The sequence below is a fragment of the Mus pahari genome, chromosome 2 (assembly GCF_900095145.1).
Source record: "Mus pahari chromosome 2, PAHARI_EIJ_v1.1, whole genome shotgun sequence".
NCBI classification, from domain to species: Eukaryota; Metazoa; Chordata; class Mammalia; order Rodentia; family Muridae; genus Mus; species Mus pahari.
Genome location: NC_034591.1, coordinates 21,823,081 through 21,849,925, shown reverse-complemented (window position 1 = coordinate 21,849,925; position 26,845 = coordinate 21,823,081). Strand labels below are relative to the sequence as shown.

The 26,845-nt window shown below is 45.1% G+C and overlaps 1 protein-coding gene across 4 annotated transcripts in view; it reads right to left on the bottom strand.

Annotated features, from left to right (window-relative positions):
• Dpp6 (dipeptidyl peptidase like 6) overlaps positions 1–26,845 on the bottom strand; it is a 900,820-nt gene that overhangs the window by 244,341 nt on the left and 629,634 nt on the right. For all 4 annotated transcript variants that reach the window (XM_021188263.2, XM_021188277.1, XM_021188253.2 and 1 more), the window contains exon 5: positions 24,220–24,294. In XM_021188263.2, the coding sequence (XP_021043922.1) occupies positions 24,220–24,294 (75 nt within the window). The remainder of the gene's footprint in view (positions 1–24,219; positions 24,295–26,845) is intronic.

Genomic DNA, 26,845 nt, shown 5'->3' with positions numbered 1-26,845 from the left:
CAAAAACAAACAAACAAACAAACCCTTCCCAAGGTCGTGAGTGACATTTATAAAGAAGAGATCAAACATTTAGGGAAATCATTTATGGAGGACACCAGAAAGTGGAAATACCTTCTATCTCCTTGAATTGGTAGAATTAGTATTGTGAAAATGATCACTCTACCAAATGTAATTTATAGATAACCATGATCAATCAAATTTTCATGACATTCTTCACAGAAATAGTAAATTCTAAATTTATATAGACACTTAAAAACATCATGGATACCAAAACACTCGAGAAAAATAAACAGAACCGGAAGAGTCACAGTTCCACAGTTCTAAACTAATTTACAGAGCTATAGTAACAGGAACAGTGTGGTGGTAGCAAAAAACATGTAGGCCAGTAAAGAAAACGGAACACTAAAAAATTACTAAATATAATTTCAGTGATCTCACATTAAAAGATGCCAAAATAACACAGAAGGAAAGACAACATTTTCAAGAAGTGGTGCCTTGGAAAACTGCGCCCCCACGTTCATTGTGTAAATTATTCTTGTACCCTTCTGTCTGTACAGGATTATATTCCAACTAGACTTATAATGTCAAAACATACTCTAAAAACTTACATATAACTACATATAAGTGTACCCTCAAGCCCTCATCAAACATTTATTTATATAGAGAGTTGAAACTGCTACAAATATGTACAACCTGTCTAAATCTAAAGAACAATTGGTCATGGGGTACCCTGCCTCAATATGTACATCTCAATGCAAACCTATACTTAAGTATTCAAGTGACATCACAGAAGAGGAGGAAAACGAAGTTTGGAAGAGTAAGAATAGCGTAAGAATAGCAGGATACAATTGCAATATATTTGAGACATGACAGGGAGGCTGCACCCATGAAATATAAACTATTTGGTTGTCAAAAATAAGATCTTCATAATGAAATAATCAGTTTATATATATTTATGAGTAACAATAATATAGAAAAAGAAGTTAAGGAAGTAATACAGAAGTAGAGGGTAGGAGGCACTGAAAGACTTGGGAAATGGGAAAGGAAGCATGGAAAAGCAAATACAGATTCATACAATAATAATGTATGAAAAAAATTAAGAAGTAAAAAATTAAAATGAGAACTGCATCCTGGTTATATATACTAGCTGATTTATACTAATATTTTCTCCTTTAAAATGCAAAATATTTAAAATAAATAAATAAATAAAAACTTTTCCCAGCCAAAAAAAAATAGACACTAGCTATGGGAAAGTGAATGATGTCCCTGCATTCATTCATGCATGCATACTTGCATATATTCATTCATTCATTCACACATTCATCCATGTGTGCATTAGTTAATTCATGCATGCATGTATATGCTTGATCATTCATTAATACATTCATAAACACCTTCATTCAGTATTTGTTTAGCTGACATACTCTCTACCATTAAGGAGCATGAATCTATCAAGAGATATCCTTCATCCCATAATCTATCATCTAATGGCAGAGGTAGCATTAATACACAACATCCTAGAAATACTTGGCTTCTGGTGGCATACTTTCACATCTGGGAGCCTGACTGTCCCCGTTCCCCCCCCCCCCCGCGCCGGTGCAGGGTTCTTGTGAACCAACTTCAAGACATGGGTAAGACCTCCTTGTAAGGATGGTGCTCCGAGCCAGGGTGCCATTTTTCTAGGTACACAATCCACTATTTTTTTTTATTTCGACACACATTGGTGGCATGTGTCTGGGGTCCACAGAGGACACAGTACTTTAGTTTGCTTCGATTTTCTTTACACACCCTAGGGATCTGAATGAACAGCTAGGCTGACCACCACTGGCCCATCATCTTGGTAAGTTCCACGCATAAGTTGTTCAGTACAATAATTGAGCACCATCTAAGAGCGCAGTAAGATATAATGTACCACACCCTTTCAGAGATTTCTGCAAAAGAAAACCTGTGACCCTGGTCTAGGGAGACATTAGTATGTCAGTTGCTTAAGTGCTTGCTATGTAAATGTGAGGATCCAAACTTGATCTCAACAACCACATAAAGGTCAGGTATGGTCACAGGCACAGAGGAACCCCAGGACTTGGCCAGGCAGCCTGACTGAATCTGTAAGCTCTGGGTTCTACTGAGAACCTCTATATGAAAACAAAATGGATGATGGCAGAGGAAAGAAATTCATGGTTGACCTCTGGCCTACATGTGTATGCATTCTCTGTGAAACACACACACACACACACACACACACACACACACGCACCCTGCCCCCCTCCCCACTCATGCTTGCAAGAAAGCAAGAGAGCAGGGGAGGGAGGGGAAGAGAAAGGCAGGAGGGAGGAGGAGGGAGGAGGGAGGAAGGAGGAGGGAGGAGGGAGGAGGGAGGAGGGCATGGAGATAGGGAGAGAAGATGAATCTGAGAGCTGTGTAGGTAGCTTTCCCGCACCAGACTTACTAACAATGCAGTATACATCATTACCCAGCCAAGACCTGCTGTTTCTCTCTCATGCTAAGTAAATCAGAGACCAGCTGGCTTAGAGCCCTGGATCTAATGGCGCCATAAACTACATCTGTGTCCATGGAAAGGCAGCATTGGTACAGGGATGCCGATGGATCTGCATGTCAGCAACGCCTGTCAGCGGCCCTCACGGGGGCCTCCTCCCATGCACACAACACGTGATTAGCAAGGATGCTGGGAAGGCTAATCATGCCCACATCTTCGTCTTCCTGCTGCTGAGCCCCAGCCTGTTCTGCTCACTCACCTGGGAACAGGAGGGCACCTTTGTTCTGCTCACATTCTAACACCCTTTGGTCAGCCTGTCAACAGAGGCTTGCCTGAGAAGATGCTGCAGCCAGCCTGCGCTGTGGAGGCGTGTCGTCCCTCATGTACTCATTTCCTAAGCAGCGTTTAAGATAGTCTGGGAGTAGAATGAGGGAGGATAAATGCTCTAGGGTGACCCTGAACGCATCGCTGCTCTCTCAAATGTCATTCTGTGTGCTGGTTTAGAGCACTCACAGTGTGGCCCATTGGCAAGATTACTTCTCTGATAGTCATCACTCAGCCCAGGGCTGAGCCACAGTGTCACTGTCCCTTTACCCTGAGGTCATGTCTCATTCCACCCCTTCTAAGTCTGTTCTCATGTGACTTCCAGGAAAGGCCATTCCCACCTTCCCTGCCTCTGTTGAACCCTTAGCTCTGTCCACCATGTTCCTGTAGGGCACATATCACCCCCATCATATTCCAAACCATCCCTTATGGTCTCTTCCTGCTAGGACATGCCATTTCAGAGGCAGGAGCTTGGCCTGTTTTATCCACTGGGGTGTTCTCTGTGTTAACAAGAGTGTCCAGTAGACACTGGGGCCAAGTCACCAGTACAGGATGCACAAGTGTTGGCCAACAGGGCTCAGTGGGGATGCAGCAGCCTGGTATTTCCACTGTTTAATGTCACTGAAAGTCATTGTGTCTCTGTGTGTGTTTGACTGTGTGTGTGTGTGTGTGTGTCTTTGAATGGCTCTCTCTCTCTCTCTCTCTCTCTCTCTTTCTCTCTCTCTGGTGGTGGGATGGTTGAGTGTGTATGCCCATGTGTGTTGGTGTATGCGCCAGTGTACCGTGATGTGGGTGCCTGTGTACCATGGTGTGGGTGCCTGTGTACCATGATGTGGATGCCCATGTACCATGGCGTATGTATGTGTGGAGGTCAAGAAACAAGCTTGGGTGTTAGTTTGTTACCTTCCACCTTATTTGAGAGAGTTTCTGTTTGCTCTTTGCCTCTGTGTATGTGACATGTAACCCATAAACTTCAGGGGGTGGGGGTACTTCATGCACCTGTATGAGGGTTCTGGGGATCTGAACTCAGGCATTTGGTTTGCACAGTAAGTACATCATACTTCCCCACTGAGCCATAGCCCATCCAGTGTTATTTTTAGTGACATGCCTTAAACCAACTGTGATGGTCTATATATGCTTGGGCTAGGAAGTAGCACTATTAGGTGGTGTGGCCTTGTTGAAGTAGGTGTGTCACTATGGGCAAGGGTTTAATAATACCCTAGTCCTAGCTGCCTGGAAGCCAGTATTCCCCTAGCAGCCTTCAGATGAAGATGGAGAACTCTTAGTTCCTCCTGCACCATGCCTGCCTGGATGCTGCCATGTTTTCACCTTGATGATAATGGACTAAACCTCTGAACCTGTAAGGCAGGCCCAATTAAATGTTGTCCTTATGAGAGTTGCCTTGGTCATGGTGTCTGTTCATAGCAGTTAAACCCTAACTAAGACACCAACTATCTTTTTTTTTAGGAATGCAAGACTGCTTTAATATCAGAAATGTCGCAACACAACTGTGCAAGTAACAAACTAGCGTTTATTGGGGTTTTTTAATGTCTTGTTTTTTTTTTTTTTTTTTTTTTTTTTTTTTTTTTTTTTGGACTTCTATCTTTCTTCTTTTTGATGTCAATGAGGAATGTTTTATGTGTGTCCTGGTGCACCATTACTGGTAGATAAACAGGATGCTAAATCCAGCCTCCATCACTTAAGGGCTCTGCATGAGTTCAGAAACAGACCACCAGGGACTGACATCAGTGAACCATGAGTTCACTGCAGGTGGACCGAGGGGTCAGAGGAGGCTGCTAATGCTGTTCTGAGGGAAATCTCAATCCTCTGCACCAGCACTATTGTAGTGTGCTGTCAGGCTATGGTCTAACTTACTTCTCTGCCTGTTTGAGACACAGTCTTTGTATGTGACCCATGCTGGACTCAAATTAGAAATCCTTCTGCCTCAGCCTTTCAAGTACTGTCAAAAGTGTCCACTGATCCACTGTGATCTTACTTATTCTGTTGCAAGCCCAGGAGTCAGAGTACCCGGGCCCTCTTTCTGATGCCCCTCCAAGTCACCCTGTGACCCTAGCCAGGCTGGCCTAGAGCTCCTTAAAGAGAGTTCTGTTCCTTGGCTGAGGCTGTTTAGAATCTGTCCATGACAGGATGACCTTTTTCCCTCTGAAGACACAAAGCCAGAGCCTGCAGCTGGTGCTGGGCTTGGCAGCTGTGGCCTCTTCGGATGGCACAGGACCAAGGCTGTAATGTTTAGATAAGGAAATATCAATACTTCTGAGTCAGTTAAGTCTTTATCTTGACAGTTGCATTCCCAGCATGCAGCAGGGCAGATGCCACATCCCCAAATCTATGTGCCCCTTGTCCCTGTGGCTCCTTCCTGACTTCTAATGGTCCTTTCTTTCTCCTGAAGAGAAGCCACAGAGAAACAATGCCAATTAGGCCTCCTCGGATCAGTCTCAGGTCAGCACTATGGATGTCCACTTTCAGCATCATATGAGCAGCACCGCTGCCATTCTCTGTATGGCCAGTTTGTACAACTTACATCCTCAGGACTACTATAGACACCACTGCCACCAGCTTCCACCAGTCACCACCTGTCACCATAATCACGGCTGAACCAACCACTCACCTAGATTTTAAGTCTCCATCAATAGCTTCTTCCCTGTGCCTGAGATACCCTGCATTTTAGACTCAAATGAGTAGTGGAGGGGAAATCCAGGGGGAACCTGACATCACCCAGTTCACCCTCAGGGTCTCTCAACTCAACCAGGGCTCTTTGTGGCTTAGTCTGAGATTCACCAGCTTCAGTGGTCTCTGACCTTACTGGCAGTAATATAACACAAAGACGCTGTAAAGAAGGCGCCACGTCCGCCTTTTCTTATTTCCTTTAAAATGACCTCATTGAGAATTTGGAATAATATATTCATATCACATTCACCTCCTCCCCCAATACCTCCAGGGAAACCCATCCTTCCTGCCCATCCAACTTTGTGTTCTTTCTCTCCCCACCCCTCTCTTAATCCCTTTAAACCCATCAAGTTCACTTCACATTGCCCTTACACTCTTGGATGTTCAGGCTTCTACTGGTGTATGGCACCCCATTCCACAAGATGAAATACATATTAGGCACCATATTCTAGACCTATAACCTGGGTCTAGACAGGTCATAGGCCTTAAGGGAGAATATTCCACTATTATTCTAGTGGACAACATATTAAACTGACTCCTAATGACTTATTGTTAAAATCGTAGAGTACTGCTTTCTCAACCTTCATCAGGGAAACTTATATTTGCAGTGGATGGTAATCAATACAGATCCACAACTGGTCAGAGTACAGAGAATAAGAGCCTGGAGAATGCTCATCCCTTAATGAAACATCTGTATCATGCCTCTCCTCCCAAGGCTAAGGGGTCATTGAGGAAGAGGAGGTGGAAATGATGTCAGAGTAGAGGCAGTGAATGGCTATCATGAAATCATGTTTTCTGGATGCACCGGGAGAGCTGCACAACTTTCATTTTTGGTTTTGCCTCCGAGACAAAGCTGCATCCCTCCTCTGGCTTATCCTAGGACCCAGAGCTGTATGCCCCCACTCTCGTTTGGTTTGTCCATTCTCGGCACCATGCGATACAGCCTCCGTTGTTTTGACCTGAGACTGTACAGTCAGTAAACATGCGCAAACAGAACGGATGATTTTGGTTTGAATAAATGGCGCTTACCTTATTAGTAAGGAAAACTATACTGCCAAATTATGCTCTTCCATTTCAAATACAGGTACAGCATGGAGACACCTTCTGTTTAGGATAAATCTGAATGATGGAAGATTGAAAGGCTCTGAATAGACAGTAAAGGATGATGCTTAAGCTTGTGAGAGGACTGATACCAGGAAGGAAGTTCCAGAAAAGACAAAAAAGATAGTTTTTGATGAGTAAAAAGCAGGCTTGAGTTTATGTGTTACTTTTGGTTTGTCTCTGGCCCACATTCTCTCAGAGAATTTGAAGTTTCCAGACATTCTTCTGAGGGACACTCTCTCAATTGTCACCTAAGTTACAGGTCTGTAAACATGTGTATGGAGGATCCTATTGATTAAGTGAGCTGGGAAGACCTGTCCACTGTGGGTGGCACCATTCCCTGGGCTGGCATCATGTGATTTTATAAAGAGGAGAAAATGAGCTGAGTATAAGCATTCATCTCTCTCTGCTTCTTGCCTATGGATGCCATGAGACCATCTGCCTCGCGCTCCTATTGTTGTGGCTTACCTGCCATTATGACTGTAACCTTGATCTGTAAGTCAAAACAAGCCCTTTCTCCCTTGAGTTGCTTTTGCTAAGGTGTTTTTTTTTATTAGACAAATTTGTTTGCTTTTATTTTTTAAATTTATTCTTTGAGACTTTTATATATTATACAATGTATTTCAGTCACACCTACCCCATACTCCCCTTAATCCCATGCACATCACAGTGTCCCCCACCTCCACATCTCCCTCCTGCACAACTTTATGTCTTCTTATTTTACTTTTTATATAATCTGTTGACTCCAATTAGTGATACTCACATGCTCTTGAATGTAGGGCTTCCCACTAGACCATGGGCAACCTCAGCCCTTAAGAAATATACTTTATCATGGCAGCAGAAAAAAACAACGACTGCCATAGATACGGGCCACTTTGCCATGTGAGTGACAATTCCAGATGCTGCTTATCAGTATATTTATTGCTACTTTATTACAACTTATTTTAATAAGATCATGACAGTGGAGGGAAAAAGGCCTCATTTTCCTAGTCAGAGGAAAAACCTCCCTGACTCTCACTCAGCATGCCCCATTTACACAGTGAAATAAAAAGCCAAGAATATTAGATCAGATAGGATAAGCTTTGCACAGCAGAGGGCAAGGCACTTATCTGTGTGCAAATTTTTCAGCTAATTACCTCAGTCAATTACTCAGATACCACACAAGGTCACTACAGGGTGACCCAGCTGTCAGCAATCTGGAGTCGTGGATGAGGGCACATCCCCAGCTATGTAGCGACCAGAGACAAGCAAAAGAGCAGTCCTCAGGTGAAGGTCACAGAGTATATAGATAAGGTGTGGTAGAACCTCTAGGTGGCCACCAGCTATGGGATGGGGCGGGGTTGCCTAGAGAGGAGGAAAGCTATGCAAACTTAAGTGAATCTCAGTCAAATGCAGTTATAAGCTGAGTACCCACATCACACCAGCAGCATCTGAAGGGCTGAGGCCCAGCATGTGGGCACTGAGACCATGTCCAACAGTACAGTGTAGGCCTTTGACAGGGGAGCCTGCTGTGTTGAGAGAGGACTATGACTCAGCGGAGCCTGCTGTGTTGAGAGTGGACTATGACTCAGCGGAGCCTGCTGTGTTGAGAGTGGACTATGACTCAGCGGAGGGGGAGTTTTAAAAGGCAGACTTGAGTTGAGAGGGCACTCAGTAGAGTCAGAAGTGTGAAGTGCAGCCTCAGGAATGAAGCATATCAGGGCCAACTGTTACAGAACTGAGTGACAGCAGCCCAGAGGGTTTTTCCCAAGAGATGTTGGCCAGACAGTGATGTAGACACCTGAAACTGTCTGTGGTCCCCAAATTCTGACTTGAGACCCACAGGATATACTAAAATATCTACTATGCACGAGTCTTGCTCATGCTGTCTTAACTTTTGTGAGTTCATAGGTGCAGTTCTCTGTTATGCACAGAGAACCCTGATTTTATTTTATTTTATTTTACTTTTTTTTTGTGCTCATTCACTGCTCTGGCCCAAACAGCATTCCTGTCCCCTCTCCTTTACTGGTCCCTGAGCACTGGCAAGGAAATGAGTGTGGTTAAAACTCAAACTATGAGACACCCACAGCCAAACAGTGGATCGAACTTGGAGACTCTTATGGAAGAATAGGAGGAAGGATTGTGGTCCACCAAGGCTATAGGAACCACACAGGAAAGACCAACAGAGTCAGCTAACTTGGATCCTTGGGGCTCTCAGAGTCTGAATCACCAACCAAGGAACATATACAGGCTGGACCTAGGCTTCCCTACTCATATGTAGCAGATGTACAGCTTGGCCTTCATGTGGGTTCTGAACAACTGGAACGGGGGCTGTCCCCAAAGCTGTTGCCTGTACGTGGGATATGTTCTATTAGTGGGGCTGCCTTGTCTGGCCTCAGTGGGAGAGGAAGTGCCAGGGTGGAGAGATACTCAAGGAGGCCCTACCTGCTCAGAGAGGAAGGGGAGGGGGGAGGGGGAAGGGTTGTGGGAGGGGGTGACCAGGAGTGGGATGTAAAGTAAATAAAAAATAAAGTAAAATAAAAAGCAAAACACCCTTCAAAGTACAAGATTTTGAAGAGCTAAGAAAAATGATAAATTTAAAAGAGTAGGCACATGGAGAAGTCTATTTTCCTATGAGAAAAGTCTGAGGGCCTTCCTACAGACCTTTGAGCACATTAGCTCACTAGCCCCGTGGAGCAGGGGGATTGCTGGGTTTGATGGGATCTATGGAAAGACACTGCAAAAGCTGGTGAACATGTGCCACTGTCCTGCCATTTCCCCACTCGGTGAAAGAGTAAAATAATAATAATAATAATAATAATAATAAACAACCAACAAGCCCAGGACCATCATGCCCAGGTGACAGTTAATACTAACGTGGGCTGAAGTGGCTCATGCAGGCAGGTTTCAGTGACCAGAGTCTATTTGGGTTGACAAATGGCTTTGCAAGATGGAGCAATTCATTCCAGTTTAATGAGCCTTCTGCTCATTAGTGAATGGAACATTCATCACCAGCGTATGGGTAACTGTGGGTATGTCATGCTCATGAGGTAAATGCCAGAGGCAGTTTTTACCTGTAGACACAGAAGAAGGCAACAGGATTACCTTAAAAGATTTTGATTTAATGAGACCGTGCCTTAGGAACACACAAATGATTAGTTCAGCAAGGCTCATAGAAGTTTGGTTTCCAGGGAGAAACTGGCTCCCTTAACTGGCTGACCATGCCTAAGTTCAGAGTATGGAGAAGATAGCCCAGTATAACCTGCTGGGTGAAGTCCTAGAATACATCATTCATAGGCCAGCGAAGATGAGACTAGTCTGTCTCGAGAAACCTAAGTTAAGGGCTACTGCTTTCTGTAAGGGCTGGAAGAAACTTTAAATGCAAAGGCATTGAGCTGTATGTCCTACCCAGAAGTTTGCCACAGTGCCTGTCAAGGATGCATGGAGAAAATGAAGTTATCTTGTCTCCTTGTCAAGATTTAGAGGGGTCCATTGCAAGCATCCCTCAGAAAAAGTCATTCCAGTCAATGAGATTCCATCCCTTCTTGATGGTGACAGTTCTGGGATGTCCTGGAGTGGATCAGGGAAGATATTTCACCAGGGTTGCTAAGGGCGTGTCTCTCCAGCATCACACAACGCCTGTGCTCTGTAAGGCATGTGATGTGAGGCTCACTCTGTGATTCTCCAGTGTGACACCACCCACAGCTGCTCCATCATTATCTGCGTGATGACATGTGTCCGGACAATCTAAGCACCTGATACTTGTCCCCTCTGCAGATGCAGGTACACATTTATTCCCTCAACAAGGCCTAGTGCCTCAGGACCTGCTCCTTGCTGAGTCTGAAAGAGATCCACTTGTATGTGGCAAGCAGTCAATCTTGTGTTGCATCTGTTGACCACTGATATAAATCTCTACATGGCAGCCAAAAGAGAGATGAGTGAATACTCTGGGCAGAATGGTGGACTCTCGACTTGACTTTTACCAAGACAGAGCTGCAAAGGCATCAGCTTCTACTTCATGGATGTGCCTCTTACTTTTGGAACAGGGTAGTATTACTGTGTAGCTCTGGGTGACCTTGAAATCGTGACTGGTCTCCTGAAAACTGGGAGTACAGAGCTGTGCTACCATTCTGGCAATAGAACATTCTAGGCTTCGTTTTCCTTATCTGTACAGAGGCAAATGACTGAGTCATCTTAGAAAGGCCTTCATCACTTCTATGAAGGTGTTTTGCTTAGGACAGAGGAGGGTATTAGGAAATACAACCCAGAATACCCTATAGGGAGAAGACCAAGCTTAAACTACATCTGCACAGCACGGCTTGATGACTCCAATATAGGCACATGGCATGCCAAACCCTGCTTATCAGTGTCATTTGGGTATGGCTCCATGGGGTACAAAAGGAGGGACAAGAAGTTGCAACCAGAATAGGTGAGAGGTGGCAAGCATGAATACCAGTGACATCTTCCCCAGTGGTCCTGTACGCCCTTGTAAGTGTCACCACTTGCTCAATATCACATCATTGCAGGCAACAGCCATGTCTGGTCCTTCCACAGAAGTGCTCCAGGAAACCTCTCTCCATAGAAAAGAAGATCCATTACCCATGGGGCTGGGACAGCTGCAGAGTACAAAGCGGGGAAAGAAAAGAGTGGAGCTGAGAGCAGTGCCCCCTGAGTCAGGAAACATCCGCTGAGGTGCCTGCTCTATAGGGCCTTTTGGTTGGGCTTTGCTTGCCTGCCCCAGAGACTGAGACTTAGAATCTTTCTCTGGGATGCTGGGAGGATGAACTCCAGTCTCATCAGCTGCCTTAAGTGGCTACCTTCTTAACACCTCAACTCCAGCTCCTCTGCCCCAGGCTGGTGATCTACCTTCTTTCTGTGGTGTATCAGGCCTGGAGCCCAGCCTCCAGCCTCTGCAGGTTTTCCGTGATGGCTCACAGGGTTAGGACACTGGCTCAGCTTCCTTCTCCTGTCTCTAGTTTTTGGCATGGTTTCCCTGTCTTATTAGGCTTTCTACATTGGAGATTCTGCAGCTAGACCAAGGTGGGATAGTCAATAAGGGCCACTGAACTGTTGACACTAAAGTTACACATTTAAACCAGTTTAATCTGATTTTGCATGTGGCAGGTAAGTCCTTATGGAGAACTATCTAATGTCCTGAGTGTGAAATGACAACAGCACTGAGGAAACCTGAGGCCTCCCTCAGATTTGAATGTGAAGACGCTCCCTTTGCAGCTGGCCCTGAAAGTTCAGATACCACCCATAGCCATTTATATGCAACTCTAACAAAGACTGAACTTCAGGGACACAGGAAGGCCAGCAGGTGCCAAGGGCTGGGGATGATAGTGATGCCTGCCTGCAAGGTCAGCCCAAGGAGGTTTTAAGATCAGTAAGGCTTTTCAGGACCCTGATTTGTGGTCTTGGTTATACAGTTTATACAGGTTTTAAAAATCAAAGAACTGGAGCAGACATGAAATTTATCATCTTTAGAAGAGGAAAAAAATTCGATTTGTACTACATGATATAAAAATATGTTTCTTAGTCGAAAGCAAAGATGGTATTCCCAAAGATGGCAGCCCAGCAGGTGTGTGGCACCGTGACAATGGTTAGCAGTAGTGGCATGTGCATCTGGTGCATTCTGAGCTGTCAGGGTCAGCTGTGAGGTGTTCTTCTCATGAATGGCAATGAGACACTTGTCAGCAAACTAGATCTCTTGCCTTTGTGCCTTATCCAAAGCCCATCTGATTACAGAAATTAATAAAGCCCAGAAGCTGCGAGTGTTTCCAGCCATAACAGGCTTTCTGAACAGCATGGGCCAAGATTCTCTCCACACTGATTCTCCTGCACTGGGAAGGGTCATCAGGACTGACATGGGCAATCCTACTGTGTAACTGTGTGTGTGTGCACACACATGTGCGTGGGCATTGGTGTGTGTGTGTGTGTGTGTGTGTGTGTGTCTCCTGCAGGAAGCAGAGCAAGGTTCCTGCTGGGCTCTGAAAACTCCTTTGTGTTGAAAGTCTGTTTCCTCTAAACCAAACTGCTGCTCTCTTCATGACACTAGCAGTACCCTCTTATCAGAGTCCCTCGCAATTGGTCATGTGGACTCTAGACATTCCCTCTGGAAGGAGGAGTGTGGAGGGTCACTGAACTCACACCTAGTGTCTGTCTGCCACCTCCTTCTTGCCATTTGTCTGAGATTTTGTGCATAGATGGAAGACTAGAGGAAGTGGACCCCAATTTTGTCATTTATTCTGATGAAGACTTTCTCATTTAGATGATTTGGGGTGACCCACAAGCCAGTCAGGAACCCCTTATGCATATGGGCAAGTCCCACAAACCTACTGGCTCTTCAGGGTTAATTCTGGTAGAACAAAACTCTGGTTGCCATTATTCTGGGTCATGTGGCTCAGGGGAGGAACTTCAGCAACTCTTTGGGTAGAGACACAAGGGATGTGAAACCTTCCCACACCTGCGTGGTCAAGCGAAGGTTCTCTGTTGAAAGGACCTGGGGGTAGGGGAGATTCTGAGATAGTGAATGGTACTAGGGAGTGGAGGAGGCCGAGTGCTGTTGGTGGAATGCACAATGAGGACAGAGTCTGGCGCTGAAAACAGCACAGCATGTGGAAGAGTGGAAGATCGATGGGCGTAGCACTGGACATTCGCTGGAAGAGAGATACAGAAGGCTGTAGCCAGGACAAGTCAGGGAAACTAAGCTGAGGAATGGGTCACTTTTTGGCACACAGAATGGTCACCCTAAAGAGAATCTGGAGAACTCATGGTGATGTGTGTGGGAAGTCCATGGGGAGGTTGAATACAGCCCTATAGATGACAGACAGGGATGGGACACATCAGGTAGTAGTGATAAGGAGAGATGAGGTATATGAAAGGCTACAGAGTGGCAGGGATACCCAGGCCAGGGTGGACACTGGTCTAGGCTCAGTCCTAGTAAATGGGTGTTTTCTACTGCACTGATGTTACAGGAAGAAAGGAGACATTTGAGGTCATGGGGTGAGTTCCACTGTGTCTGGAGTCACTCCAGGCTGAAAGGAGGCACTGGGAACCTTGAGTCTGGAGCCATAGCTAGAGCACTGCATAGAGACATGACCTGTAGCCCCATTGCCATGCCAATTATTGTGTCTTAAACATTGGAGCACACACAACCTTTGTGTCTGGCTGTCCTTCCTGCATGGTAGGATTGGGCAGGGCCTGAGAGTCAGCGTGGAGGTGAGTTCCTTCCAAGTACTTCTGCCCCCTGCCAGCACACTGTAGTGACTACATCAGTTAATAAAGTGGATCAGGGGCAGTCCGTACTTGAGAAGAAAAGCTGACTTCACCTGAAACTGTGAGGAAGGTCCACCAACTGAGGACAGAATGGATTCTTGGCTGAGTAGGTGAAAGGGGCAGCTGGAGAAAACTGAGCATATAGACAAGATGCCCAAGGAGCCAAGAGACCTCAGTTCTTCCATGATGGCACGGGGCACAGGGTAAGCTATGAATCTAGGGACAAAGAGTCTGCTGGCAGAGTTACTGCTTGCATCCCTGTAGTGATGGGGAGAATGCAGAAGTCTGCTGATCCAGCACAGATCATGGTACCAGAGAGATGACTCACAGGACGTGACTGTACCATAGCCTCCACCTGTACTGGACATTTCTAGCCTCCTTAAGACAGCGTCTTCCTCTGTAAATAGGGACCAAAGGAGGACATGCCCTAGAGTCAAGAGTCCTGGGTCTCAGTACATAGTGGAAGACGGAAAGAAAGAGTTGAGTCCATATGCTTCTGTTCTCAGTCGTTTGGTCATGAGGGAGAGGAGGAGAGAACTGTGGGCAGAGATAGAGTGCCTCTGTCTTCAGTCTGCTTCACAATGGAGGGGCCTGAGCACCTTTGAATGTTTGAGGGAGGCAGCTGAGTGGAGAAGTAGCTGGTAACATGGCTGGGAACCCTTGCAGTACTCAGCATAGTCAAGGCACGTGCAGGAAGAGATTGTGAGGAATAGTCTAGCTCTAGCCATTGCTCTTTGACTACACACAATCTCCAAGTCTATCCCACTGCAGCTGGATATCTATCCACTCCAATCATGAATTCCGGTACTGCCATACTTCCTTACTCTAAGGTTATAAAAACAAAAGGGGGACCATGAGGGGAGAAGTGATCTTAACGAGTGGAGGTAGGTCAAAGGCAGGGATTCACATGACATGGGAGCAGAGAGGCATCTGGGAAAAGAGTGGGGGTCAGCAAGAAGTAAAGGGAAGGGGCCAGTGGGGAGAAGAATAGGGACAGGGTTTAGTGACAGATGTATATAGACACTATTTGTGACTTCTTGCTTTGTATGCTAACTTTAACAATATTAACAATAAAAACGGTTGCTCTCCTTTTGATAATGGGTGTCTCTGGCAGCTGTTAATAGCAGCCAGGAATCATGGAGAATGCAGTGCTGAGAGCACGGAGGTGAGGTGCCACAGAGTCACAGCCACACCTCAGAATTATTCTTCCTCCCCTTGCTCTGTTCATTGCAAAGAAAGATGTGTTCCAATGTGTGCTGTCTTCATTACATAGCAGACTGTTGGAAGATTTGCAAGCTTGTCTCCTTCTCCACCTTCAGTGTGAAATTCTGTGCTCCCAGGTACACACACACACACACACACACACACACACACCACAGACACACACAGGCACAGACACACATATACAGACACACAGACGCAGACACACAGACACACACAGACACAGACACACACACACATGCACACATACACACACACATACCACAGACACACACAGGCACAGACACACACACACACACACACATGACACACACAGGCACACACACACACACAGACACACACAGGCACAGACACAGACACACACACACACGACACACACAGGCACACACACACACACACACACACACACACACACACACGAGAGTGAAGGCCTGTAGCCATGTAAGTAGGTACTGTGGATCCCATCAGATTATACCCATCTAGCAGTGTCTGGCAAGGCACTGAGGGGCCCAAGGTGACATGTGATTTAGGGATTGTTCAGGCAATTCAACACTTGCTCAGTCATTTCTAGAAACTCAAAAACTATAGCAAAGGACTTGGTCCAAAGTGTCACCACAACAGCTGCAGCAGTTGCTTGCCAGGCTGCACCACTCTGGGCATTAGCACGCAGAACCTGCCAGAACATGGCAAAGGGCTCCATCGTTCATGCTCAGGTTCTTTATGATAATAAAACTCTGGGATAAAGGAAGCCATAAGGTAGAAACATTGCCTGCTGAAGGATGAAAACCTGCTCCGAAGGGACAAATTGAAAGGCACTTGCCCTCGATGCCTCAAAGGCCAGAAACTAAATAATTCAGTATCCTTCCTGGGGACCCCACCCAGGACTAAGTGGGAACACAAAAGGTTTTGAGAGTCTGTCTGCTACTACTGAAGTCGTTCTGGTTGCCTAGAAGAAAAACAAGCATATGTTCTAGAGTGTTTCTGGTTGTTTAATATCATTCGTGCTAAGTGGACAATCTTGTCCTATACCCACAAGGCTTTGGACAGCATCTTACTTAAACACTAGGCTAAATCATTTCTGTGACACAATAGGGGGTGGGGGGCGCGAATCACAAGTGGGGTTTTCCCTAGCCTATCATGTTTTCCAATGCTTTTCAGGAGTATGACAATCTCCAGCCACAAGGTAGAGATAATCATCCACAGTAAGTCTACAAGTCCTAATCATTGGTTCAGATGGCCAGGCAGCCTGGCATCTCTGCCTGTAATTGCTGTTAATAGCTCACTCTCAACCACAGTCTGTAGAATGGGAAATAAAGGACAAATACTTTAGGGAGGATTTGAGTCTCTCTGCCCCTTGATACATACATTGATGGCCATTCACAATACAGACAATTAATTGTGCTCTATGTGATATCTGGCCAAGTCACTCAGCAAACCCACGACTCTCCTCATTTACATTTCTTCATCTCTTTTGTCACCAATTACACAAGCTTCCCTTGTTACACTAGGTCCTGCAGAGTCTCCCTCCAGGCTGATGGTCTATAGGAATGATTAATGTTATCATGCGCTCACAGCCATGGTTTGTGTGCCCTGACCCATCACCGCTCCTCACTTCACAAACACCTATGGCATATCTTCTAGGAATGCTGATGCCCTCAGGTCCTACCTATACAGAATCCAGGCCCTCGGGGAGTCACTCTGCTCCCTTTGAGAACCCTTTCTAGGGTTACCTCCTACAGTAGGACTGTCTCTAATTCTCTAGTCCCATTTTCCCCAAAACACCTCTGCATGTATTCCCCAGTAAGGGTCCACCCCTTTCAGGAGAGCTAGTTAATACCCATTAGCTCCTTGATCCTTCCCTTCTTGGACCATTTCTTTTATTTTTCACACCACAATGTCTTTGTTCAATGTACCACCTGTGCATTTATTTTCTGATGATGTCTAGATCCTTCCACCATGTGTGCTCATGCTTCCCAACTTCATATATCTGACCTAGTGACATCCATGTTTGTTGTCAACACACACATGTGCTAAGAAATGGAACCATGCTAGATGTTCATCAACAGATGAATGCCAAAACAGATGGTGTGTATGCACCATGGAACTGTTTGGCTACAAAGAAAGTCATGGCATTTTCAGGAAAAGGGATGTAATTGAAGATTATTATGTTAAATGTAGTCCACCAGACTCAAAAGGACAAGCACCATGTGTTTTCATGTTTTCTCTCATGCAAGATCCTAGATTTTAACACACACACACAAACACACACACACACACACGCACACGCACACGCACACGCACACGCACACACACACACGAGTGCATGGTTGTGTGTTAAGAAGAGTAGAGGTCATGAAACTAGAAAGATGAACCTGAGAGCAGAGGGGAAAATGTGGGTATGGATGAATAGAGTTCCAAGGAGTCCTATAGGTGACTCCTCTTCTCCAGAGAAGCAGGAGAGTCACTTAAAGGCAATCTCTCCACCTCTCATTGCAGGCTGAGCAGGCTAAGCACTTACTGTGGGTATGGACTGTTGAGTCCTCATTTGGGAAACATGCAAGACCAATGTTAGCCATAGTAGAAAGAAATAATGTACAAGGAGTTCATTTAACAGGGGCCATGTTAGCTTCCTAAAGGAGGGCCTAAAAATTACTCAGCAGTCTTTCTTTGTCTCTGTCTCTCCATCTCTCCATCTCTCTCTGTCTCTGTCTCTGTCTCTGTATGTGTGTGTGTGTGTGTGTGTGTGTGTGTGTGTATGTGTGTGTTTGTACATGAGTATGGTGTGCAAAGAGGCTAGAAGAGGAAGTCAGTAAAGTGTTGAGTTGGATCCCCTGGAGCTAGAGTTATAGGTGGTTGTAAGCTATGTGATGTGAGTGCTAAGAACAAACTCAGCTCCTCTGAGAGTACAGTATGCATTCGTAACCACTGAACAATCTCTCCAGTCCTCATATTCTTAAAAAATAACAATGATTTTATATATATATATATTGAAAGATGTGCATGGAAGACCGAGGAATTTAGATGGAATTAACTTCACCAAATATGTTGAATCAGGTCTATCTATATTTGAGTGCCTTCCAGCTTTATATAAATAATATATTTCAAATTTCTCCAGATGGTAAAATTGGCTACATTAACTAACAAAGTGCAGGAAAAAGATAGTCTTTTTTTCTCTTAGATAGGAAATTTGTTTCAGTCCTGTAATGCACAGCTCAGCATCAAAATGTCTTTCCCCTGGAGCAGGATGAGGTTTTTTTGTTTTTTTTGTTTTTGTTTGTTTTTTGTTTTTTAATGTTTCAAAAGGGACTTTCTAACCTTTATTGCAATAAGGACAACAGTGATAGCGTAATCATACATGACAAATAACAATGTCCAGATATCAGTTACATATAAGAAACTTCATACAGACAGACAGCTAATAGTCTACATTGGATATGTTTAGGTTCTCCTGAGAATTAAGGCAAATGCCATCCTGTAAAGTAGGAGTTAACTCTTACAGGAGATGCACAATGAACCACAGAGGATGCATAAATTCTTTAGAAACAAGCAAGGACAAGCTGTGTGTACCCTCTCTCCTATGTGAAGAAACTGCAGAAGATGCCCCCTTCCTCTGAGGAAGCTTACGTGGCACCACTGCTCTTCCACAGAGGAAGCTGTACACAGCACACCATGTGCGCTGAGCAGAAAGCTGTAGATGGCACCTCACACTTCTCTGTCCTCTGAGGAGAAAGCTTATGCAGCACCATCTTCCCTCCGAGAAGGAAGCTCTACGCAGCAGCTTCCTTCTGAGGCAGAAGCTGTGAATGGTACCTCACAGCCTGAAGAAGCTCTACAGGACACCTCTGCTCTCTGAGGGGAGTGTTTATATCACAGCAGATCTCATCTGAGGGAGAGCTGTGCACAGCACACCACATGCTCTGAGGAGGGGGAAGGATAGAATAGCTCACTTCTCTTCCCTCTGAGGAAAAAGTCATACAAGGTTCTTCTCACTCCTCTTCCCAGAGGAAGAGACTGTACAGGACGCCTCTGCTGTGGGAAGAAAGCTTACACAGCACATCCTCCCAGTGAGGGCAAAGGTGTCTAACATGTCTCCTTCCTCCTCCTCTGGGGAGGTGGCCTCTCTAGTCTGAGGAGGGCAGCTGTGTACCTCACGATGTTCTGAGGTGGGAGATAACCATGGTACCTTGCACCAACCCCTTACCCCCACCGAGACAGAACCTCTTAGGGGCAAGGGATCTTTTAACTTCCTGTCCCATCACTTGCATCTGTGATCCAACTGAGAAAAGTTGAGATGATCAAATATCTGTTACTTGGCTAAAAACCAGCATAGGAAATATTTTAAGAAGTGGAGAATCAAGATTGTCTCCCAGGAAGGACAATTACCTGGAGCTGTTCAAACCTCACAAGTTAATTTCCAGCTTCTGTGCCAGTGCCACAGGGCTTGTTGGAGATGGCTGGGAGACATATGGCTTGGTAATGAGCTTGGCTATGAGTCTAAAAGTCATCTTTACAAACTATGACCTGTACATAGAATAGCAAAGCCTCACTTGCTGCCCCAGCTGGCTGGGAACATTGGTAAGAATGAACACAAAGCTGGCTTTGGTGATTTTTCCCTTCTGAATGCATAATGCAAAATTCTATACAAAAGGAACCAGCAAACTCAAGGAAAGCTATTGTAAACTTATTGCTAAATTTTAGATTTGGGTAGTAAAATTGTCACATACAAAAATTATTTTTTCATTGGGATTCTCAAAAGAACTCTAGTTCTGAGGGTCTGTATAGCATCTGTATTATACTGATCATGAATAAACACCAACAGTGAGACACTGGACACAGGAGACACAGGACAAAGGGACACTGCCTATTAAGATCAGCGTTAGGCTCCTCCCATGCCACTTACTGAAGCTATGTGGAATCCAGGCATGTTTGTTGTTAACCCATATTGGTTTGCAAATGGCTTCTGAATCACTAATGGACAACTCATCTCCCTTCTTCAGTAAACATGAATGTCTTCCCTCTGGACCTGCTCGGTCCAGAAGGAAAAAAAAATCCTTGTCATGGAAGCATCTGAAGAAGAGTGAAGAGTTTTCCTGACATCCTTCCCTGAGCAGAGCACACAGACCATGTTGAACCCATTCGTTCCTGCTTCTGTGACTTCTTGGTGCTTTGGGGGGCATGTGAGAAAGAAGGTCGAGGAGATACAGCTGCAAGGGGCTAGCTCCATAATGGCTTCAGAGACTTGTCAACCCACACTTCTTGGGATGGCTTCTGGCAAATGATTTGTGCTAACATGGGGTGGGGGCGTCCACAATGGATCAGAAATACTGCCTGGCACCCATGCTGTCAATACTCTTCTTGCTTGCTGCCCTGAGGGACAAGCCACTGCATTTTTAGACTATCTTTGGAGAGATACTGAGGAAATTCTATGTCCCAGAGTCCATGAGGGACCCTTCAGTCCACAGAACCTGAGCCCTGCAAATATCCATGTAAAGGAACTTGGAAAAGACCATTCCTCACTAGAGCCTGAAGGTGAGTTTGCAGCCCAGATGATGATGATGATGATGATGATGATGATGATGATGATGATGATGATGATGATGATGGCAGTGGTGGTGGTGGTGGTGATGATGATGATGATGGTGGTGGTGGTGGTGGTGGTGATGATGATGATGATGGTGGTGGTGGTGGTGGTGATGATGGTTTTTGAGACTGGGTCCTGTTCTATAACTCAATATGCAACTCAGTGCTTGCATAATAAAAAGTTTATTGGAGAGAGGAGATGAGTTACTTGTTAATGATTCTGACATAGTATGCAATGCAACCTGGTTAAACTAACTCCTGCCTGGATTCCACACAGATTGAATAAATGGATGGAAAGAACCTAACACAGATCTCCATAGGTAGTGTTTCTCTGTCTTGCTGTCTCATTGTTGTATGCTTATGTTCAGTATAATAAGGATGCTACACAGACCCTCAGAACTATAGTACTGGACTCATGGCAGTCCTTCTGCCTCAGCCTCCCAAGTTCTGGGATTACAGGTCTGTGCCACCATACTCTGCCATGACACAATGACTGTGACCTCAGCTATATAAAAGTCTCACAGTCAACAGATCCAGCTAACCTGAGCCTTTGTCTCTGACCCTCAGAAACCAAGATAATGGATGCTGTTGGTTTAAGCCACTGAGTGTTGGGTCTCTCTTTACGGTATCAGTGACTGAGTGATGGGGCTTTTATGTAGACCATCTTTTAGACAAAATGCTATTTGGGATAATGCTATTTGCTGTCCAGGAGCTTTAAAAAATAGCACTTTTCATTATCATCTTTAAACATGAAAGTCAAATTATTTACAAATATTCAGGGCTTTCACAGAAAGTATTATCTAAGGAAGAATCTTTTGCAGACATAAATTTTCTCTCCTCTCACAAACATATCTATATTTTGAAATGATCTAAGATATTACAGCTTCAATTATTTTTTTTCACTTCTGCAGAGTTTAGGATATGTGTCATGATGTCAGCTGCTCTCTGCATGAGGGGGAGCACCAATGGAGCATGCTTGTTTTAAAGCAGTTTTTACTTATTGGAGGTTGTATCACTTTCCAATTACAAATTAAAAGCTACTGCTTTCCTGACATAGCTTTCTCCAAAAAGAGTGTCCTAAGAAATGGCATGAAGTTCTGTCTGTCTCTGAAACAGAGCTCATGTGACAAACATTAGCTCTCTGAGTCAGGAGGGACGAGGTGCAACGGTAAGAATAGGAAACAGATACGCTTTGTAGCTAGGCTCACTTGCAGAGACTCCATCCCCCACTTCCGGGCACACTGCTCATGGATTCACAGACGCTTCATGTCTGGAAAACTGGGAAAAACATGACTGAGTTTATTCTCTCTCACAGACACTTGATGACTCTCCTTTTTATGGGGATGTAGGCATGGGGTCCCAATTCTAACCTCTTTGTACCTGATGCCTGTTGGGAGGGGGATGGGTTTCCCAATGGAGTGAGGCAGGATATTTCAACCATACTAGGCAGGCCTCATGCTTGGCTTTAGATGACCAAAACCCAAAAATGGACCCCCATGTTTTTGCGTTTGTTGTTTTGTGTTTTCCTGAGAGAGTATGTATGAAGATGCATGTATGAAGATGTATGTATGAAGTTGGGTAGATGGGGTGGTGAGAGAGATTTGGGAGATGAGTAGGGGGAAGAAGTGCAATCAGATATGTTGTATGGAAAAATAATAAAAACACTATATTAAAAATAAAAAATGCCCTGTCTGGAAATTCTGTGTGCCCCCTGGAGATACTAGACCTTTCAATGTATGCCGTAGTAAAGAAGCAACGGTTCTCAGGTTTCCTTATGAGTTCCTTTACATTATTAGTAAATTAATCATTATATTATTAACCTAACCCTCTTAATAATAATTGCTAACCCCAGCTTAGGAAGCCTTGCTTTATCCTACTTAACTCCATAATTACAAGGTAAGACTTTCCTCTTCAAAGCACCTCCTTTCCTAGAAATTTTTATAAGTTTGTTCATCTGGTTAAGAGGTCCAGCTTCATACCTCCCACCAGATGGACTGGCAGGAATCCATGTGTACCCCCTTTCATGATTCCTCCAGAAGCAGAAGGGATTCTGGGAATCTGTGCTGATGATGACAGCTGAATGGGAAGGGTCTCAATTGTAGCCAGCATTTCACATGGTAGACACTCAAGATGGGCAAAATCATCTTTACCAAATAACTGTCAGTTTTGATGGGATCCAGGGTGGCCTTTCAAAAGAAGCCTTGGGGAAGAGGAGAGAAGTTGGCAGAGCGTTCTGTGCACAGATACAGGGAACCAATCATAAGGGTACGCCTGCCGAGGGAGCAGCAGAAGAGTGTTCTTTCAGAACCGTCTGAGGAACAAATATACAAGCCTTTGCTTTGAAGGATTCTGGAGGCAGGACATGCTGGACCCTACTGCTGTTAATGTAGTGATCCCACTGTCGTTAATGTAGTGATCCCACCAATAGTATAGAGACCCCACTGTTGTTAATGTATAGATTACACTGTTGTTAATGTAGTGATCCTACTGTTGTGAGTGTAGTGATCCCACTGTTGGCTGATGTTGATCTGGATCCCGCTGTTGTTAGTTTAGTGATCTCACTGTTGTTCCTGTAGTGATCCCACTGTTGGCTGACACAGTGATTACACAATTAAAGACAACTTCAGCCTGGAGCTGCAAATCCAGAGTCCTTCAGGTACCCCTCTGCACTAACTCCATCTCTGAACATTTTTGGGAACAGTGAAGGGGGCTCAGATTGTCATCCTGCTCTGCTGCTCAAGGCTCAAAGCAGCCTGTTGAGGGCAGGGTGGAGTATGTAAGATGGTGCCCAGGTGAAAAACCTCTCAAATAGACCCAGATGCCCAATTGTCCCAGTGAATTTAGAGGGGGAAAATGAACACTCTTGGATAGCGGACATTTAAAAATTAAGATTGAGACAGAAAGCAATGCCCTTCTCATGCAGGTTCACCATAGAGCCTCTCTGAGCATAGACCTCTCTGGGGCTCTTACCCCATGGGAAACACTAATGAGATCTCAGGAGACCTGGAGACCAGTGAGCTGGAAGGTGATGGAAAAGAGAAAAAACTAGCTAGGGGTTGGAAGTTTAGGCAGCTACTCAAACCCAGGGTCAGATTTTAACAGAAAGTTCTAGCAAGATTTTAGGGGGTAGGAAGCTCACAGAATACTAACAAAGAGAATATATAGAAGGAAAATTGACTCAGCTTTCATCAGGCCCTGGCATGGCCAGGGAGTGAAGGCAGAACCCACTGGATGCTGCTTTTTGTTTTAGGGCTAAATTGATCATTTCACCTGGAGATTGGGAATAAAAGCACAATGGCTATCTCAAAGGACACTCATCTCCCCAGACTAGGCCAGGAAACAACCTTTAAAAGGAGCCATTGTGTTTCCCCTCCCCTCCCCTCCCCTCCCCTCCCCTCCTCTCCTCTATGTGGTGGTATGACTCATGAAAATGGATGTCCCAGGGATGCCAAGTGTCTCAGGGTTTGGGATCATGGGGAAGATGCATATAGGAGGCACTCCCAGGAGGCAACGGGACAGAGATTCCTTGGCAGATGGGCAAGGGTCAGACTCACCGGCTCCACGTTGTAGGAGAACAGAACGTACTCTCTATCTGGGGATATTTCATATCTGATGGCTCTTAAGGATTCCTAAAGGAAAAAAAGAGAAAGAAAACGGAATTTATAAGAGTTACAACTTTGACTCCTATAGAGAGTCTGGTGCCATTCTCAAAATCCTCTGCTAAAAGAAGTAAAACAGTGAACCAGCAAAGTTAAGTATGGCTGTAGCTTTACTTAGCCAATCAAACTATAGTAAACTGATGCTTTTAAAAATTCTGTTTGTCACCGAAATGGATGCTCACAGCCAGCTACTGGATGGAACACAGGGTCCCCAATGGAGGAACTAGAGAAAGTACCCAAGGAGCTGAAGGGGGCTGCAACCCTGTAGGTGGAACAACAACAGGAACTAACCAGTACCCCCGGGGTTTGTGTTTCTGGCTGCATATGTAGCAGAAGATGACCTAATTGGCCATCAGTGGGAATAGAGGCTCCTTGGTCTTCCAAACTCTATATGACCTAGCACAAGGCAAGGTCTGGGCCAAGTAGTGGGAGTGGGTGGGTAGGGGAACAGAGGTGGGGGGAGGGGTATGGGAAACTTTCGGGATAGCATTTGAAATGTAAATAAAGAAAATAATAATAATAAAAAATTCTGTTTGTGTTTTAATTGAAGTTTCAACAGAACTGTCCTTATTGTGTATGCTGAAGCAAATCAATAGAGACAGAAAACAAGCATCATTTCCCTGTCAAGCATCATGTCATCATGTCCCTTAGTCTCTCAATGCTTAGTTGATATCCTTTTCTTTCTTATACTTCGAAGCGTAGGCTAAGCAGAGTTGTTCCTAAAACAAGCAGATTCTACATTCCGCTCTGTACCTTGTCTTTTTCCTGTTGTGGGAATCTTCAGGAGTCAACCCACAGAGGATATGCTTGTTTTTCTGCCAAATTCCTTTGCCCAAATGACTGTCTCTGTGAATATGTGCACCAGCAACTTACCCTGCCCTCTGCACTTGCACACACTCTGGCTCTAGCCCCCTGCCCTTGAAGGCCCACATCATCTGCCTGGTATTCATCACGCCATAGTGTGGCAGTGACCACCTAGAGACTCTTGAGCCATGCTATTGAAGGTGATGTCACATTAGGCATCTCTGTGTCTCTTCAGCTTCTTCATGTGTAAGGAGCGCTTTGCTTGGATTTTCATTCTTTGTGCTCATTGTATTACCTTCAGCTGCCTTCATCCACACCTTACTAAAGGCAGGGCGGCTCTCAGTGGCTGCACTGCAATGCTCTCATCGAAACACCAAACCAGGAAAGCACTGGGTCCTCTCCTCTGGGGGAACCCTAGCTTCTCATGCCTTTGCGTCCACATGTTCATCAACTGATCAAGATGTAATATGCGTAGCGTGTTTCTGTTTCAAGATACCTAACTGATTAGACACGGCTGAGCTATTAGCACTGAACTCCTCTCTAGCAGCACTGTAATAGCACACAAAGCCAAGCCTACAATCACATTTTCTTCACTGGGGACACACACCACAACTTCCAATTCTCAGGAGTGCTAGACCTGGGGGAACCCTGTAAATGCAAGGTCACCCACAAATAAATATGTTGCAAAGAGTGTTCTTCAGTTCACAGGGCTTGGTGGGGGAAGCAGCTCTTCATAGTGTGAAAGCTGGGTAATAAGCAGACTTTCCTGTGCTCCATCTCAGCTGACACTGAATTACTCAGGGTTTCTAGTCCTGCACAAACATCAGGACCAAGAAGCAGTTGGGGAGGAAAGGGTTTATTCAGCTTACTCTTCATTATTGCTGTTCATCACCAAAGGATGCAGGACTGGAACTCAAGCAGGTCAGGAAGCAGGAACAGAGGCCATGGAGGGATATTCCTTACTGGCTTTCTTCCCTTGGCTTGCTCAGCCTGCTCTCTTATAGAACCAAGACTACCAGCCCAGAAATGTCACCACCCACAAGGGGACCTCCCCCCTTGATCACTAATTGAGAAAATGCCTTACAGCTGGATCTCGTGGAGTCATTTCCCCAATTGAAGCTCCTTTCTCTATGATAACTCCAGCCTGTGTCAAGTTGACACAAAAACTAGCCAATACAATTGACCCCTTGTCAACGTGACACACAAACACATCGCTAGTAAGCTTCAACCCTTAGTTTCTTATTCATCACCAAGATGTAAATAATTTTAACAGTCCCACAGTCTTGTATATTAAAGTTCAATCCCTTTAAAATGTCCAATATGTTTTAAAATTCAAAGTCTCTTAACTTTGGGCTCCACTAAAATACTTTCTTCCTTCAAGAGGGAAAAATATCAGGGCAAAGTCACAATCAAAAGCAAAATCAGGTCTCATGGCCTGAGCCAGAAGGTGAGCCATCTTTGCTCCGGTGCACTACTGGGGAGAGGGCGGATTGGAGAGGCATCACAGCTTCTGGGAAGGATTCCATTTCTGGCTGCAGTCACCTGGCACCTTTCCTGCCTGAGGAGGGGTGTCCGCCCCAGAGGAGTCTCAAGGCCTGAGATCGAAGGAGAGCCATCTTTGCTCTGGTGCTCTGCTGGAGAGGCGTCACAGTTTCTGGGAAGGATCCTGTTTCTGGTTCCAGTCACCTGGCACCTTTCCTGCCCGAGGAGGGGTGTC